This window comes from Limulus polyphemus, unplaced genomic scaffold (genome assembly GCF_000517525.1).
Source record: "Limulus polyphemus unplaced genomic scaffold, Limulus_polyphemus-2.1.2 Scaffold7309, whole genome shotgun sequence".
NCBI lineage: Eukaryota > Metazoa > Arthropoda > Merostomata > Xiphosura > Limulidae > Limulus > Limulus polyphemus.
Window position 1 is genome coordinate 13,256 of NW_013672919.1, and position 18,921 is coordinate 32,176.

Below are 18,921 nucleotides of genomic sequence, written 5' to 3' on the forward strand. Positions count from 1 at the left end.
CACAAATTAGTTAGCATAAATCAGTTAAATGACGAAAAATTAGGTGTCTATTTACTTGTGACCACTCAGTGTACGTCTTTTAGTCTCAAAACTATGTGTTGTGGTCTTTATTTAATGTATTGCGTTATGACGTTTTGTGAAAAATGTGTACGTGATGGAGAAAAAGGGATATGATTTTCGGATTCAGCCTACAGGAATTACTGTAGAATATGTACAGATTTCAAGACAATATAACCATCGCAGGCCTGTGTAATTAAAACTACTTGTCACTAGTTTAAAAGAAATAGTTAGTAAAGATTAATTATTTGTCTGTATATAATTTTGTTTGTAATTAAGCACAAATCTACTCAATGGGCTATCTGTGCTTTGCCCACCACTTGTAAGTCCACAGATATATCGCTGTGCCAGTGAGGAGCATAAATATTAATACCCATAGTATTATCAGGTAGGGGCTAGAAACCATCTGCAATTAAGTTGCAAAAGATGAACAGCTCAGATAGATTACACAAACTTTAACCGTACCTGTGTGTAATATATATTATAAAAAGTAACCCAAGAGAATGTTCAAGGACAAATCAGTTTTGAATAGAAGAGTAAAATATATTTTGATATATTTTTAAACAATAACAATATCATATTTTACCTCCATGGCTGAGTAAACGATTTGACCAAACTTTTTAAAACTTTTCTCAAAGATTTGGTTAATCAAAAGCTTGAGCGACACTTAAACTCTCAAATTAAAAATAAAAAAAATGTTAAATATTCAGCTAATGGAGGGGGGTTGATTACATAAAAACCTAGAATAAAACAATTGGTTAGAAGTCCATGATTCGCTATGTTTGTCTGTTTCATATTCATTTAGGGGGAAGAAAGTAATGATCTACATTCATGAAACAATTGGTGAAACCAAAGGTTCTGTTAGCATGTATAAGTGACCAATATAGTATAATTTCTTAATTACTGATTAAATGAAGAACTCTAGTGCATAGATAAACGCTCAGTACTAACGATTCATTTTTCTTAGTGTTCAGATATCTTATTTTGCAATGTTCATCAAAAATCGGAGTTACCCTCCATTACAGCCACCTAATCAGAAATTACAGCACGGTGTCCTGCTAGGCTACTACGTCGGCTACAAATTGGCCACCTCTTCAGATCAGTATGTTTACAGAACTTTGGAAATCCAGCCAGATTTTAAAGAAGAATGTCATCTGAGTGGATTGAAGCGGTTCACCAAATATGTAATCATAGTACAGGCCTATAACAGCAAGGGAGCAGGGCCTTCTTCAGAGGAATTACTGTTACAAACTTTAGAAAGTGGTAAGCTCAATAACGTCCTGTGTTTCTTATCATAAAATACACCTCCAAGTGAAACTCCTTTCAGGGGGATTTTTCATTGCACATTAAAGCATGATACGTTCAGAGACTTTATGTTATAGATATAACAGTACACCCCTATTGTAACAAAACGTGAAGTATTCTCTGGTACACACAGTCGATATATATCTGTCTTCTAGGATGTAAATTTCGTTTTTGTCAGTAACTGCAACATATTTTACATCAAAATAACTACTTTTAATTTACATAGAATCAGTTTGAATATATTTTTGTGACTAATGTTACAGCGGCCTTTTAAAATTTGAAAAACAATACTAAGTAGTCTCTTCTAAGACAATTAAAATTCTGAATAATAATAATAGTGTCATTTAAAATCACTGAAAAACAATACTTTTATATTACTTATCAAAGTATAATATTATCAATTGATTTCTGGAAAAACAAAATACTTTTCGTCAATAGAAAAAAAAGTTAATTCTATATTTCTGTTTCTATAATTTATCTTTATTTAAAAACATATTATTTTCTCCTTGTTTTATCTCAGATCCACCGACAACTCCCCAGTTAAAAGTATTTTCAAGCACGCCTAATTCCATCTCGTTAACCTGGAATGCAGTAGATCCTGACGGTAATCCTATTACAGGTGCGTTTGTTCAGTTTGATCTTCAGAAGATCTTTCTACAATTTGTACACTCATCCTTGTCGGCTATTTATTTTAAAAAAACGATCATGTTCATCTGCTAATCAGGTAATAGTTTGTTTAAGACTGAATTTAATATAGTTGAAAAGCAGTTTGAATGCGTGAGTGCTCTATTTCAAACATCACAAACTCTCTACTTGTTTCAAGTTTCCAGCTAAGCTGTATAATATTGGACCTCAATTCTTATTTTATTTTATTTTTAGTGGAACGGCTGCTTAATTATAGTGGCAAGAAAGGCACGTGCTGCAAAGATGTTGAGTCTTGTCTACTTTGGTGAACAGCTTCGTTCATTGAACAAGCAAAGATCAAATGGGCAACGACTGCTTAGTTTAGAGTGACACTTGTAGAGAAAGTCTTGGAGGACTTGTGTACAGAAAGACAGAAGTATTTCGAAACTTCGCCCTTTCTACCTGAGTTTTTGTAGATCAGTCTTCTAAGACTCTCTCTCTACAGGTGTCACTCTGAACTTGGCAGTCGCTGCCCATTTCATCTTAGTTCATGATGAATACTGTGCCGAAATCACCATAAAATATTTTGTTATTGATAAAAAAAATGCCATTTCGAGTAGGAAATGCAACTTTACCAGTGTCTGGTTCATTCAGTCTTTAACCATTGAATATAAGCAAGATTTCTGTACTATATTGTCCTCACACAACATTTAATAATGGAGTGGTATGAGCTAAAAATCGGGGTTCTAGGAGCCAAGTGGGGTCCACGGGGCGCTGTACAAGGTATCTTTAAATCAACAGATAATGCTTCTAAGAGCAACATAAGCAATACCCTTAAAAAAACTATCAATGATCTAAGATATCTTAATTGTTTGTGAACAATGGCATGTTGCTTCCAATTATCACGAATTACCAAAAACAATTTCTAGTTTTCCTTATTTAAGTAACTTGAATTGTGTGTCATTCTCTGTTGTCGTGTTATAGATAATATGCTGTTTTGTAAATTACTTTTTAAGTTTGAAAGATGTTAAGTTTTTAGCCGCGGCATAACGGCTCATAGAATGGCTGAGTTTTTGTTGTTGTTATTTTCAAGTTCAAACTTTTAGCTCATAGCTCCGTCATCTCTTGACCGATTTGAGATATAATTACCGTTTTGGACTCAGTAGGTCGAATCCTTTCGATTGATATGATGTATTTGACCACGCCCAAGGTCTCATAGGTTAATTTACTCTAATCCTGCCTGAACGAATTTCAATTTGAGGGTAGGCTTGTAGAGATCTTGATAAGTAATAAAATCGAATCGGGTATACGCGCACCCCATGCTTGGTATTACTGGCGCACAAAAAATATAGCTAATAAAAAGGGGAAAAGTTTCATAGATTAATTTACTCTAATCCTGCCTAAAAGAATTTCAAGTGCCGCTGCAATTGAGGATTCTCTCTCTTGTATTCAGTACTTTTTTGATTAATCGATGTAATTATCTGTAACTACCTGGAATTATTTATTATATGTTTACCTCGATAAGCCTCTTGTTGTAATGCGTCGTTGATGTAAACACTTCATTAAGATAGGACTTTTCTAAAAAGCAAGAATAAAGCTAACCTGATAGAAAATGTTCTAAGATTCCTAATACTGAGTTAAACTGCCGTACTAACGAAAGTTTAGGTCAGTAGTTTAATAAATGTTAGTGGTGTTTGTGATTCAGTATGAATCCGCAATTTAGATACGTGGAAGAAGTAAAACTTCAAATTGTGATGTAGCTACAAGTTAAGTTATTAAAATCTACTGATCGGAAGAGGGCGACATAAGTTTGTTTTGTTTGTTTTAAATTTCACGCAAAGCTACAGAGGGCTATCTGCGCTAGCCGTCCCTAATTTAGCAGTGCAAGACTAGAGGGAAGGCAGCTAGTCATCACCACCCACCGCCAACTCTTGAGCTTCTTTTACCAACGAATAATGCGATTGACCGTCACATTATAACGCCCCCACAGCTGAAAGGGCGAGCATGTTTGGTGGGACGGGGATACGAACCTGCGACCCACATATTGCGAGTCGAGCTCCCTAACCACCTGGCCATGCCGGACCGGGCGACATAAGAAGTATTAGTCCCAACAAAGGTTCAAATATTTATAAAGGTGTTAGTTAAGAATAAAGGACAGTTGAAGAGTAGAATCAGATTATTTTTGAAAGCGCAGAATTAGGACGGTAGAACAAGCAGTTTAAAAAGAAAATTAAAAACAAGATATGCAAATTGTTAAAAAAACAGCGAATGCTGAGGCTCCTTTCATATCAAACATACACAGAATGTTGTTGAAGTCATGGACAGCAAACTTTTATTTGTTGATAAAAGTAAAGAAGCCAAGGCTGCTACAATACAAAGGCTCCCACATTAGTAAAAGACGCGAATGTCGTTGTCTTCTTTTCCAAAAATATTAATTTGAGTATTGCAAACATTATTACTGTTATTAATGCCAGATAAAACTTCTAACAGATAATAGACTACTTTCAGACATATGTTACAGACAAATCAACATTATCTAGTGCATGGGAATAGCTCCATCCACCAACATCGTGCTATCTGGAACTTTTTTTAAGTCTACGTGGACTACACCAGCTTCAGTGGTTTTGGAAATTTATATATCAAATCAACCCTATGTAAATACAGTCGTTTTTGGAGCCTCAAGATTCACAAGCTTATTTCCACCTTCTTGACCTGTGAAGAAACCAATAATTATAATCATAAAAAAGTACCAAATAAATACTTAACAGACTTACTTCGAGATTATTTGTTAAATGAATGAATGGAACCACAAGCAAGGCATTATCAACAGTGTTGCTCATTCTAAAACAATAAGAGCATTTAGGAAAACCATGAGAGGACACCTTTTAAGAATATATATACTATAAATGTAAAAAGAAACTTACAGGCTGGAGTACCACATTAAAATGTAAGATATCATTATCCTACAAGCTTTTCAGCTCTTTAACGGCCTCTTCGTCAGGTGGAATTGCGACAAAAACTGGGAAAAAAATTAAAAAAAGAATAGAGAGGAGGAGTCTAAGAAAATCACGAATCTAAGACAGGCATGAACAACATTTTAACGTGGTACTTCAACCTGCAAGTTTATTTTGTATGTTAATACATCCACACCTAAATGAAATTAAATCATTACTTACTATAATTATTCTATTGGCTATTCTCGGGTGAGAATATTGTGGTTATTTCCTTCCGATTCCTCGAATTAGCAGTACTGTTGTATATTAGGTTACTAAGCGATGAAATGTACAAATATACAACAAATATTGTAAATATTGCTGACTTTATGGGTCAAATTATCATTACTTTGTAGAAAAGAAAAATGTTTTGTGTGTCACCACGACTAAGTAAAAATGTGAGCATTTAGATATTTGTTTTTTGTTTGTTTTTTAAGTGCCCGACTCCATAAACGGCGTCATTACTTTGCAGTTCAGTACAAGAAAAACAGGATAATTAACAGTCTTCAACGCAAAGTTCTTACTTATTTTGCAACTTACTCGTCAGAAGAAAGTAGCTAAGTTCACGAGAAGAGTAAAGATTTTATAATGTTTTCATTCGATGGATTCACCAGAATCGGATCACTTGATCAGTTACATTCAAGATGGCGGTATGAGCAATCGTTGATTCTCCAGGATTTGATCACTTGATTCAAGATGGCGGTATATGTGTAATACTGACGCCAAGTAGAAGTATTGCTTCGAAAGTAGATATTTAACATTCTGTACAACTGGAAGATATCAAAACTGCAGACATATATAATAAAGACTGCCTAATCGATATTCTCGCCATTGCACCATTGTTGGACACACATATATGGTTGTTAACAAGAAACAATTGGCTTGAGTTCCCACTAAAAAGCTTTAGAAAACCGTCCCACGGTTCCATCTGAGGTACGATTTTAAGCCAGTATGAACGAAACTGTAAATTTATATAAAAAAAGTTGCTTTTCAACAATTTTGCTCACAAAACTTACTCAGAAAAAAATGTCATTTTCTTATGGCCACTGCATCTACTGTTACTATTGGTTAACCAAAAATCATACCTAAGAATGGTAAGCTACCTTTATATAATAATATTAGAGATTGGACTGTTGCATCTACTGTTACTATTGGTCAACCAGAAATCATACCTAAGAATGGTAAACTACCTTGAGATAATAATATTAGAGATTGGACTGTTGCATCTACTGTTACTATTGGTTAACCAGAAATCATACCTAAGAATAGTAAACTACCTTGAAATAATAATATTAGAGATTGGACTGTTGCGGAGTGGCGGTCAGTGGAACGTAAATTTCAAAGTTACTGTTGCAGGATATCCAGATAGAATTGAATTAACTTAAGAGCGGTGGGATAGGTCACCAGAATAACAAGAGATCAACCAGGATATTTATTATATATTAATCTAAATCTCAGAATAATAAATCTTAGACGAAAAAAGAGACTGGACATAAGATAATTCACAAAATAAACAATCTGAATTAGTAATAGTAGTTAGGGGCCTGCCTCTTTCCAAAAGATTCCGTTGCTTGAGGTTACGCAACTGTTACGTAACAAACGAAGGATGCGGACACCCAAGGGGTACATAAGTGTTACATAATAGACACCAGAGACGATGACGTCGACGAAGTGGCACCAGATGGTGCTGCTGTCAGTGAGGTGGTGACATCGTAGTTCCACAAGTGGCACAAGAGGGCGCATTTGTAAAACATGTAATACAATTAAATATATAAATGAAAACTGTATGCCGTCCCATCCGCCTATAAAGACACCATTCTCCTTTGTAAAATGTACGCAATTGAATATATATACAAAACTATAAAGTTGATAAAAACTAGAGATGAAAATACCAGATTTGGTGTATTGCTTATAAGTGAAACTGTAATTGTGATATAACTTTTAAGGACTGATAATGGTAAACGCAACGTTATGCAAATTACATAAATTTATTAATTTTAAGAGTTTTATTGTTACTATAAAGTTGATGACATGTTGAGATACGTTGATCTACATCACCTAGTGATTTGCTCACGAACTATCTATGCGCTCATCTTACCAATGCGCCCTCTGGTGCCACTTCGTGGACGTCATAATCTTTGGGACTATTACATAACAGTTATGTAACCCTCGGGTGTCGGCATAATTTGCATATTACTTAATAGTTATGAAACCTTCGGGCGGCATCCTTTGGACACAGGACAGGGCCCCTAACTATTACTAATTCACAAACTAATTTTTTGTGACATGAGACGGTCGCTTTTACTGGATCTTCCTTCATACTGCCTGCTCTTCAAGATAGCAACTACCTGATGAGTAGCTATAATTCAGCTGAAAGTAAAGCAATAACGCTGAAAAATGTATGCTTGAAATCTGGAGATAGTGGTGTGGTTTTTGTGGAACAAAGAGATAAAATATGTTTCCAGAAAAAATTGTGGATTGCAAGGATTATGGTACATCTAAAACTAACAGAAAAGTTTTCCGAAAATTATTTAATTTTGATAGTAAAAAAACAGATATAAGTTGCACATTATTTAGCAGAAGAAAGCTTCGTACTCTCTCCAAATAATTTATTTTCCTCCTTGATACTTTGGCTCCACCTGGTTTTCAATTTTAGACCTGAAGAGTGTATGTCAGCAATTTCAAGAAGCACAAAAAGAAAGCCATGATAAAATAACAAAATATGTAATGAACTCAACAAATTGGATGTGCTATTGCTTTGATAAAATGTTTCAGCAACTTTCAGAATATTAATGGACTACCTTACTGCAGTGTGTGTGAATATACCCTGGTGACATCATAACCCATATGAAGACTTTCGCTGATACCCTTGTTTTAATGCAGAGAGTCTTTAACATGTTCGTTATAGGCAAAGATTGTGCTAGTTAGGCGTTTTGATTAGTTAAAAACTGCATTGTTATCCATAGTTAATGGGTTAATCCTTTATTTCGGTTAATAAGAAAGTGCTTGTGCTTAGTCAATTATGACATTGTTTTAAAACATAAATTCAATTATGACTCAATGAGATTTGTTAACAGTTACTTAAAGAAAGCGAGAACATTTCTTTTAAATACCAGGAATAACTTAAAGCTCAGCAAGTTATTATGTCCAAATGTGGACTTCTTTAAAGTTTGGGCATTTTTATATTTTCACTAAGTCGCCAAGTTCTTATTTCGCAATAAAGCCGAGAATCCTGTTCATACCAAAAACAAAGTTAGTGGAAAGCCTCTGCACATAACAGTAACATGTTTTTTTAGACTATATTTTTCAGAAAATTAAAAGTTTGCTTATATACTAGTTCCTTATGAAACAAATTCACTTTTCTGTTAAATTAAGTTTTTGATGTTTTATGGAAAATTCGGTGTAAAAGATCAAGGAATGATAATATTTCATAAATTTAATCAAAACAAAAAACACGATATTTCACTAGTTATGGTCTTCCTATTGTAAATACACCTCGTTACAGATTCACTAATAAACTGCAAAGGAATGATGTGGTTAAAACATTTTAACAGAGCTAAAGTATGTCTTAGGATTATGGAACTCAATATAAAGTTTTGTTAACATCAATGTTTATTTTAGAGAAATGAATGCATTGTTTGTTCGTTTCAGAGTTATCACATAAACCTATACGATGGCTGTATCGCTAGCTGTTCCTAATTTCAATAGTACCCAACGCCAACTCTCGGGTTATCCTGTCTGTTTGAATAGTGTGATTTGAATATCACTCTTATAGAAAATAGTTATTTTCTATATTGGTTTAAAGTTATAGGAAACCACTTCATTCCTTTATGTTTCAGTTCTTTGAACGTTTCGTACGGCTTATTTACAAAATGTTGACCAGCTCCTTCCTTGATATGTTTCAGTTCTCTCAATGTTTCTTGTGGCAACATAATACTGTGAACCAGTTTAAAAAAAAAAACACCAGTTTTACCACTGATATCTTGGAACCCTGTAGAATCGAGGAAATGCATGTGTCACGCTTTAGGAAATTAGGCTATTATTTCTTTTCGGGTTGAAGATTTCACAGTGGAATATACTACGTTAGAACTGGTAGTTCATATTAAAGATGTTTACGTAGTTTCTTTGTATTTGATTTTTTTAAACACGTGGTGTACTTTTTATGTGCATTAAGTTCTAAATCATTAATCTTCGTGTACGTGTTATTCTGTTAAGTGTTTTAGCAGAATTAAGTACAAAAATTATTATTTACTTTGTAGGAAGTGGTATATTATTCGGCAACTTCTACACGAGATGCGATTAAATTTACCCAGTAGCATGAAAACACTGTGGGGAAAACAATTCTGAAGGCAATTACCACCAGATGGCGATCTTACAGTTTTCGTGATCACGGGTCATAGACAAAGAAAGATGTTTTCTACTGCTGAGTATAAAGTCTGATGTGATACGAATAACTCCTTGACGAATCGTATCTTTCATCTATGGGTCATGTCACGGTGATTAAACTCGCATCCAATAGTCAGGAGGACTGAGATCAGATCATTCGTAGTTGCAGTTTCTGGTCAGGCCTCTATCAGTGCTGTACGCCCTCTGTAGAAAAGGATAACAAAAGTAGTGTAGTGTCATCGTTCATAGAGGTGATGGCGTTGACACACTTCCACTGTTGTACATCAGGCAGGGTCATAGTCTTCACTTACAGTGGGTATCACTTTCTGGTAAACAGTATATGTTTCCATGCTGTTAGGCCCTGGTTCCTCGTAGATTAAACAGCTTCATAATGAAGTGAGCATAATTTGACTTTTGGTGAATGAAAAAAAATGTTTTCAACTGTTTTTAGACCTTCTCGACTCTAAAATGGCGGTTGTTTGTGCTGGTCATACCTTTAAAAGTAAAGTACGCGTCACCTCTCCATAAAGTATCTAATGGCCAATGTACACCCAGGTCTATGCCTGCTGTGAAAGTCACGGCAGAATTTAAGTGCTTTTGATGGTCGGCTGATTGCTTTTAGTTTTATATGGATGACAAAGATGACTTTTCCTGAGATACTTTTACACAGATGACCAAGGAATTAATGTCCTACCAACTGGAAACGTCACGTGCATTGCATATTCCTGCAACTGATACGGCATGAACTGGTTCCTTGCAGGACGTCATTTGCAAACGGTTTGTGATGTACAAGGTCCTCCTCTCAACTTCTTTGCTTGTTGTTAATGAAACGATGTGTTGGCATTGCAGTTACTTGCATACTAACGTGTGTTTAACTGTGCGTGGTTCCGCGTAGACAACATTATGACGCCATCTGAACACTTTACATCACCGCTGGCTTTGTATGTTTTCCGTCAGTTATGCAAAACAGTGTCTTACATGTCCAATATGGCGTCACCTGGTGATCTTTTCATTATTCGTTTTTTATTATTTTTTGTTTGCTTATTTTATTTTAATATTGTTCGTTTTCATTTTTATTTATTTATTTGCATGGCTGTTTCACAAGTGGCTGGGTAGATTTCATTGTATTACATGCTGTTGTTACCGCGGTATACCATCTTAAACACGGTTACCGTAAATATGCTTACTTTGCAACTGTAGCACACGTTCTTAAGTTTCATCAACTCATAAAGATTAGTTTCGTTTATTTATATCAATTACTCTTAGTTTGTATTAAGTTAGTTTCGCTTTACAAATTACTTATCTTAAAACGTCATTTTTAATCACTTCCCAGCCCCCCCCCCCAAGTGGTACAGCGGTAAGTCTGCAGACTTATAACGCATAAAACCGGGTTTCGATATCCGTGATGGGCACAGCACAGATAGCCCATTATGTAGTTTTGTGCTTAACTACAAACAAACAATCAATCAACTTCCTTGATAAATACATATGAATCTTTTGAGGCCGGGCGCCTATGGGTTGGCGATTGAATTCGAGAATTCATGATTCCTGTCTGTCCCATTGTCATAAAAAACGCGCTCTTTACTTTGGAGCCGTAAGCGCGCTCTAAGAATGTCAGTTAAATCTCACTGTTTGGTCAGAGAAGAGTAGCTACGAGTTGTTGGTGGGTGTTATTGGCTGCCTTCTCCTTCCATCTATCGGTGACGCCTATTCTATAGCCATTTGTATAGTTTTGCGCGAAATTTCTAAAACAAATAGAGAAATGAATTTTTTATAGCTGTCGGTGCTTACATTCAAATCAATGAACATAGTTGTATGTTCATGCTATGCATATCAACAAAATGTGCTCAACAAATATGTTTGTCTCGGCAAATATTTACACTAATTAAAAATATTTATATATATATATTTGACAAATTACAATGCTACTATTTTTATTGTTTCTTGACGGTAAGCTTTATGGCTTATAATGCTAAAATTCGTGGCTCGATTCCCGCTGCCTTCATAGTTGAGATAGCCCATTTTTAAACAAACATACAATGTTGCTATTGCAAGTATTGTGTTTTCCTTATTATAAGAAGTGGCTATAGTATCCTATTGCTTTATATAAAAGGTTGAGTATGTTATATTTAAAACGAATTTAAATTTGTAAATCAGCTATTCGCGTGTCAACCAAATTCAATATGAAGTCGCAGTGGAAAGGGATGTATCAAGACTACAAGTTGACATTGTGCGGTGTTTTGTAGATTGTAGGATTCCACCCAAAATTGATCACCTTTGGGAAGGATATGTAACAGCCCTTTCCAACGCACAATATTAATACACTCGGATCATAAAGATGTGATGAGATCGTAGATTTAGAATTTCAAGACGGAATCTCCCTCGTAACTAATGGCATTAGAGCACTAAGGAATTTGAATCAGCTTGGGAAATCAGAACTATCCAGAAAGAGACCTGTAATAAATCGTACCCAAGCCGTGTAAGCAAAGTGTGATATAATGAAACAAGTGGAAATCCACGAACACCAAAGTCAGTAATAAAAGCTGTCCACGTGCTCTAGACAACAGTATGCACTTTAATCAATAGAATCTCCGTCTGGAAACGAAGCCAATGGGGTATAAGTTTACCAAAATAAAGCTTACAGTCATACCTCCTATTTAACTATTGCATACTCAAGTAGCTGATGAATGAAACGGGTATTCATGTTATTTCATACGAAGACGTACCGGTCAAATCTCTGGACGCAACTTCCATAGATTTCTGTGCGATTGGACTGTTGTCCTCGTACACTAGATATATTATGGAAAGTAGCAGGAAGGAACAGTGTGCTTCGGACATGATATTTATCAACACAGACATTTCTTTTCAGGATATATTAACGACACAGGTATTTATTTTTAAGATACATTAACGACACAGGCATTTATTTTTATGATACATTAACGACACAGGCATTTATTTTTAGGATACATTAACGACACGGGCATTTCTTTAGAAGAGAGATGACCAAAATTAGCTTTTCTTTGAATTATATATTTTTCTAGGCTTCACGTTAAGTATGATGAAAGATGACCAACAGATTGAAGAGGTTGACATTCCTGGTGACCGGGAAAGTTATACTTTCAACGATCTAGCTTGTGGGTCTCGGTACCAGTTCTTCTTAGTTGCTTATAACTCCGTCGGGAGAGGAGAGCCTTGTGATATAGTTGATGCCAAGACTTTAGGAGAGGGTGAGTAACAAAGAAAGAGGGCGCTCTGATTCTTATCTAACAAGTAGTTATATCATCATATATATTTTTAAAAAATAATACATTTTAAAAAGGTAACATAAAATAGATATAACTATAACGAAATTACTTAGTTGATAAAAATACATAGTTCTCTTATTACGTCCATCATTGATCTGTTTAGAGCTGCTATTTCTTCCCAACGCCCCCCAGTGGCACGAACAAACAAATATTCCCAAAGAATAATACTTATCTGGTTTTATTTCCATATTCGTTATCATGGAATTGGCAATCGAATGGTTATAAATAATACACACCTTAAATTTTATTGTTAATGTTTTTATGCATTACAAGATTTCTTTCATACATAAGTTGAGAATTAAAAGATCATTTGAATAAATCATAGTAATAAATTAATAATAATCTAAACATCTATTTTTGCCTATTTTTAATGTTGACGTTTTTCATTTTAATGCTAAATTAATTTTCTTTGAAACTTAGTCCACATTTTCATCATCAAACTTCCATTGAAACTTACACTTTATTCTATTCTGCAGCTCCAGTAGCTCCCAGTAAGAACTCGGCTCTATCTTACAACTCCACTTCTCTCACTGTCAACTTTGCAGACTGGCAGAGTGGAGGGTGCCCTTTAATCTCGTTTAAAGTACGTTACAGACGCCAACATGCCCAACAATGGAATGAAGTAGCAAATGACTTTCCCGCTAAAAAGAACTATTTTTTGGATATCCATGGACTGGAGCCAGGGACTTGGTATCAGCTGCAGGTTGTAGCGACAAATGAGGCTGGGAAGACGGACGCCAAGTATGTCTTCTATACTCTCGTCACTCCGGAAGGTATTTTGCATTCGTCTGTATTCTAGTTATCCTAAAATGAATTAGTTTTTAACACGTTTATTGCTCGAAAAGACGATCTGTAAAATTTAATCACTCTAAAGCAATGGTTTCATGTTTGTGTACTCTTATAACTTGAGAAGATAATTTGAATTAGCGTCTTCAGGACACAGACAAAAAAAAAACACCAGAAATAATTCGTAACAAATATCTAATGTCTTAAACAGATTAGTGAACATCTGAAAAATTATACATAAATATAGAATCGATAAAGTCAGGACAAGGGCGCAGCGTAAGATCCATATTAACATTTGACACACCGTTAATAATGGTCGCTCTTTTTCTCATGCTTGCTCAGTACCAATGCAAATGAAACCGAACAATAGACTCTCCAGAAATGCAACTCCCTTCTACTTGGACCTCACTATAATTATACCTGTCGCTGTGTCAGTATGTGTAATCATCATTGTCCTAATTGCCCTCTGTTTGGTCATCAGAAGAAAAAACACAAGCAGCTCACAGAATGGTAAGACTATCAAGTACATTCTACATTCGCTAAGGATTAAATATTTTGTTGGTATTTTATATTCTGTTGTTGTTTACTTTGACATTATATTGTATGTTTGTTGTTGTTTATTTTAACATTATATTGTGTGTTTCGTTGTTGTTTACTTTAACATTATATTGTGTTTCGTTGTTGTTTACTTTGACATTATATTGTGTTTCGTTATTTTTTATTTTGACAAAGAATATTTCTACTTGGGTCGGGCATAGCCTGGAAGTTAAGGTCCATGGTCCGCGTTCCATTGACGCAAAAACTCTAAGGCTGTGGGTGTGCGTTATAAGAGTAACGATCAAATCTCGCTATTCGGTCAGAGAAGAGTAGCCTAAGAGTTGGTGATGGGTTATATAGACTAGCTGCTTTCCCTATAGCCTGTCAGCTCAAAATTAGCTAAGATTATGCTCAGATAGCCTTGTAGCTTACCAAGAAAATTGTAACTTGTAGAACAAATGTACTGTTTGCTGGATTAGAAATACTTGCTGCCGTCTGACAAATGTACTGCGATGTCAAATTGAACTTTATTTACCTTATAAAAATTTAACATTTTTCTCATAATTCCAGAACTTTCGGGTTACCCCGTGTTAACCATAATTAACTAAGTAAACAAATACTGTATTCATTGATTTACATATACGCCGTTCGTTTGTCTATATGCTTGAGTTTAGAATAAATGAAGCGATAATTATAAACAGAATAATTAAATAGAAAATTTCCTGAAGTAAAACTGTCAAAGCAAATATTTCTTTGTTTTTCTTTTTTTCAATAAACCACCTGCATGATTTTATTTAAATAATTCCTTGGGATGTAAGTATACTTAATATTCCCTTTTGGCTGAACTGCTATTGTTATTTTGTTTTGTTTTCTGTAACAATTATTTGATAATTCTTCAGTGACTTATGATGATAAGAGAAATGAAATGCTTTTTTTATACTTTGTTTGGACCTCATCAGCTTCATTCTAGTAATAGTATTGCGAACTTATTGGTAGGAGTATCATGCGTGTTCTCTTTAATCAGAAATGGACCATGTGGTGATAATAAAGACATCCAGTAAACACCATTACCAAATAACTGATATTTCTTATTAACAAATTAAACGTTTTGAACCCATTTAACTCATAATTGTTTTCTTAACTGTAAACTTATAGATACCAGCACACTATACAACAGTATTTATTTCACACCAATGTGACTAGAGATATCTTTCTATCGGTAATAAATATCTTGTAATCGGAATATTCTTTAAAAAAGCAATATTTACTCCTATTGTACAGGTAGCTCTGTATATGGCATAGCCAAGGGTTCTGCTCAAGCAACTTTGCGTATGACAGACTATCAAAAGAAGACTGTGAAGAAAAAGAAGAAGAAAAAGAAAAAGGAGGCTAAAAGTGTCTACTATCCTACTCCTTACGCAACCACACAACTGGCTGGAGAGTTTTCAGAAAAATCACGAACAGATGAGTTTCCCCAGGTGTCATTTTTGTTTTACTAAACTGAGTACTTGCTCAACTTCAAACACAAACTTCGTTAAACAAAAAGGAGTAGTTTTCTACACAATAAATACATTTGTGTATAACTTGTAATCAAGGTTGAAAAACATTGCTTTCAAAATGTTATTTATTAAATGTTACAATACTCTGTATATGTTCACTCCCCCACACAAACGTATAGATTAATGAATATATGATAATTAATACTAGGAATAAACGACTTATAACACCAAAATGCTGTTATTATTTAATTAGACACTCAACGTTGCGATTTACAGCTTCTTCAGGAGCGTTCACTAAAACTCAAACTGAAACTAACAGTACAAAGCTTTGCAAGGTCGTTGATTTCTAGTATTAATATGTCTTCTATACACCAATATGTATTACAGAAATTGAATATATGATAATTTTTGCAACAGCATGTTTAAGAAGATCCATAATTACGATCAAGAGTAGTAAATATATCTGCAGTTCCTAGGAAACTATAAATCCAGGACATTGTTGGTACACAAGATAGTCAGCTTTATTGTAATTAATTGTTTATTTCGTTCAATATTTATTATGTATTTTCAAATATCAAGTGTAACTTTATAACGTTGATCACGAGACATACAGAAAGATTGGCTAGGTTTTATGTTTTCGGAATTGGTAAACGAATTTAATCCACTTTGTTTTGTATGTGTAAGAGAGAGAGGGGAAGAAAAGAAGTTTCAAAAGGTAAAGTGTTTTTGCTACTTGTTAACTCATCTGTATAATGATGTGTTAGAAGCTTGGCTTATGTGCGTCTTCTAATGCTTCGATGACATAAAATTTTAATTGTATGTGTAAGAGAGAGAGGGGAAGAAAAGAAGTTTCAAAAGGTAAAGTGTTTTTGCTACTTGTTAACTCATCTGTATAATGATGTGTTAGAAGCTTGGCTTATGTGCGTCTTCTAATGCTTCGATGACATAAATTTTTAATTTTGATTAGGCGAGGACATTAGTAGACACTCGAAGTAAAGCTTATTCTATCGAAAAGATAGAAATTCAACAAGAAATTGTTAACATATATAAAAGTATGACTGTGTGCGATAGAATAATTAGGAAGATTGAGAACTTAAGAGGAATCACTAGATGAAACACATTTTCTTCTCCAGCCTCAAGAGGAGCCACTGTATGCTACAGTAAAAAGAACACCTCGACCACCGAGATCTGATGCACACATCTACCAGTCTCCCGGTGAGTGGCTTATCAGGAAAGTTTTGTAATTTCAATATTATCTCGTGAAGAACAGTTTGGAGGGACTATTCTATAATTATTAAATATTGTTTAAGGGAGTAGTAATAATAAAGCTGAATTAGAATATTGGTGAACCTTTGTAAAAGGTTCAACACTTAAAAGACATTGGCTTTGCATATCTTCTGGGTATTAACAACAAAGATCCTATTCGATGATGTATTTGAAAGCATCTTCATTTCAAAATGCTTTAAATATTCCTTCCCTCCTCTGAAGAGGTATGGTGCCATCTTATATAACGTAGTCAGAAGCACAACTTTGGAAAGTAATGGAGAGAGATAAACGATGTTGATCTAAGAAAGCATGAGTAATGGAATAGAACGCATGAAATATTATGACCTTTCTAATCATATCGCGGAAAACTGTTTCTAAGTTTTCTTTGGGAGTTAAAACACAATGCAATTTTCAATAGTTCGTGGTATCTGGATTCCTTAATGGACTTTTTTTCTATAGGGAGAAAAATTGCACAACAAATATTTTTTCGTGAAATATGTTTTGGTAAGTTGTGAGTTGGTACGTTACTTAGAAGTAATAGTGTTCAATTGAGAAACTAACAAAAATGATTCTATGGTTTATTTAGACGGTTACCTGGAAGTAATTGCAATTAAATATAAAAATTACCCATTTGTACATGTATAAAGCAACAAGACAATTTCTTACCCGCACGTTACAATGTGCAATAGGGTTAAACAAGGAATTTTTTTAAAAAGACATAAAAAGGTTTTTTGTTGCCACAACCAAGATTTACAAATATGATAATCTTTTACTGTCGTCCTATCAAAATTTCGATATAACTCATTAATGATAACTTTCAGTTTCCCTTCCTTTTTTTGTCTATTTGAAAAGGGTTTTTTTGTTTGTATTATTTTCTTGGTATAAGTCGTGAACATGGTAGATGCCTCTTTAGTTTTTTAAAAGTTGTTAACGTTAAGTTGATGGTTCTCTATAGGGAGAAAAATATTCAGTACCAAAGGCAGACGCCCGAGAAAAGATCTGAAGATTGAATTACTGCTTTTTGCTTATATAGCTAATTGAGTCTCTTTTCTACAATAAGCTATATCTGTAAATCCAGAGATGTTTTTAAAACTAAGCTAAAACACGTAAAGCCTAATAACAGAAAGAAAATAATACTGCAACTGCTTTCTTACAAGAACATTGATGGTTGGCAAACAAGATTTTCACAAAATCATCACAAGTATTTCTAGCCAATCAACGTTCAGTGACTTGAGACATGCACATTTAGTCATACTCTACTACGGTCTGACTGGCATATTCAAGTTCACCAGATTTGTTACTGACCAATCACATGTAATCTGTGAAATTTTACCAGTTTGTACAAGTTACAGCTGGCCCTTACAGGCCCATCAAAATCTGCAGCCATTTACACTTCTTCGGTATCGTCCATGAATCACCATGGCTTTCGTGAGACCCACTATGAACTACTGACCAGACCTACCCTAGATTCACTATGACTTTTTACTGTATCATTGGAAGTCACTGTACTGTGTGACCAATACTATTTTAATAATAATTCATAGATTATCCCAAATTCGTTAATTTGGAGCTATAGCCATTGAATTAACGAAGTTTCTTGAATACAATAACTGCTTTAATTGTTACTTTTGGACATAATCTTGAAATAAGCATTCTTTACTTCTACATAGCAACTTCGCGTGGCATGCTCTTTTATATTTGATTTGTTGTCACAGAGTAGATCTGCATATTCCCACACACTATTTTCTAGCCATCTGGTGGTGGATCTTATATATACCTATCGTTACAATTAGTATAAGTAAAATCATAAACAACACTAGACGATTTTGTGCAGAAATCTTGTCTGTAAATTAGAAAAACAAATTTATGTTTGAAAATAATTCTAAGTTCTATCTGAGGATAGAATTTAAGAAAGAGATTATGTAACTGTTTTGTTTGTTTTTTTTACTAAAAACCAGGTTTTCCACTGAAAGGCAGTAATATTAACATCGATACTTGTGTCACATTTATGATTCAAATTCTATACACCTGGAAAAAAGTTAAGCACCCCCCGTGTTTTTTCAAGTGATTCAGATTCGACGTTCTTGTGACTGATTATAAATTACCATTCAATCTAAACGTGTTTATCAAATGAAATTATGCATTATTGGGCACAAGAAA

At 34.3% G+C, this 18,921-nt stretch overlaps 1 protein-coding gene across 1 annotated transcript in view; it reads left to right on the forward strand.

Moving 5' to 3' along the window:
* Window positions 1-18,921, forward strand: part of LOC106474513 (Down syndrome cell adhesion molecule-like protein Dscam2) — a gene marked incomplete at both ends in the record, with an annotated part of 37,512 nt that overhangs the window by 12,697 nt on the left and 5,894 nt on the right. Inside the window, 7 exons of the mRNA XM_022402823.1 lie at window positions 1,083-1,320; window positions 1,883-1,981; window positions 12,410-12,595; window positions 13,150-13,446; window positions 13,802-13,969; window positions 15,278-15,474; window positions 16,629-16,710. Of these exons, the coding sequence (XP_022258531.1) occupies window positions 1,083-1,320; window positions 1,883-1,981; window positions 12,410-12,595; window positions 13,150-13,446; window positions 13,802-13,969; window positions 15,278-15,474; window positions 16,629-16,710 (1,267 nt within the window). The remainder of the gene's footprint in view (window positions 1-1,082; window positions 1,321-1,882; window positions 1,982-12,409; window positions 12,596-13,149; window positions 13,447-13,801; window positions 13,970-15,277; window positions 15,475-16,628; window positions 16,711-18,921) is intronic.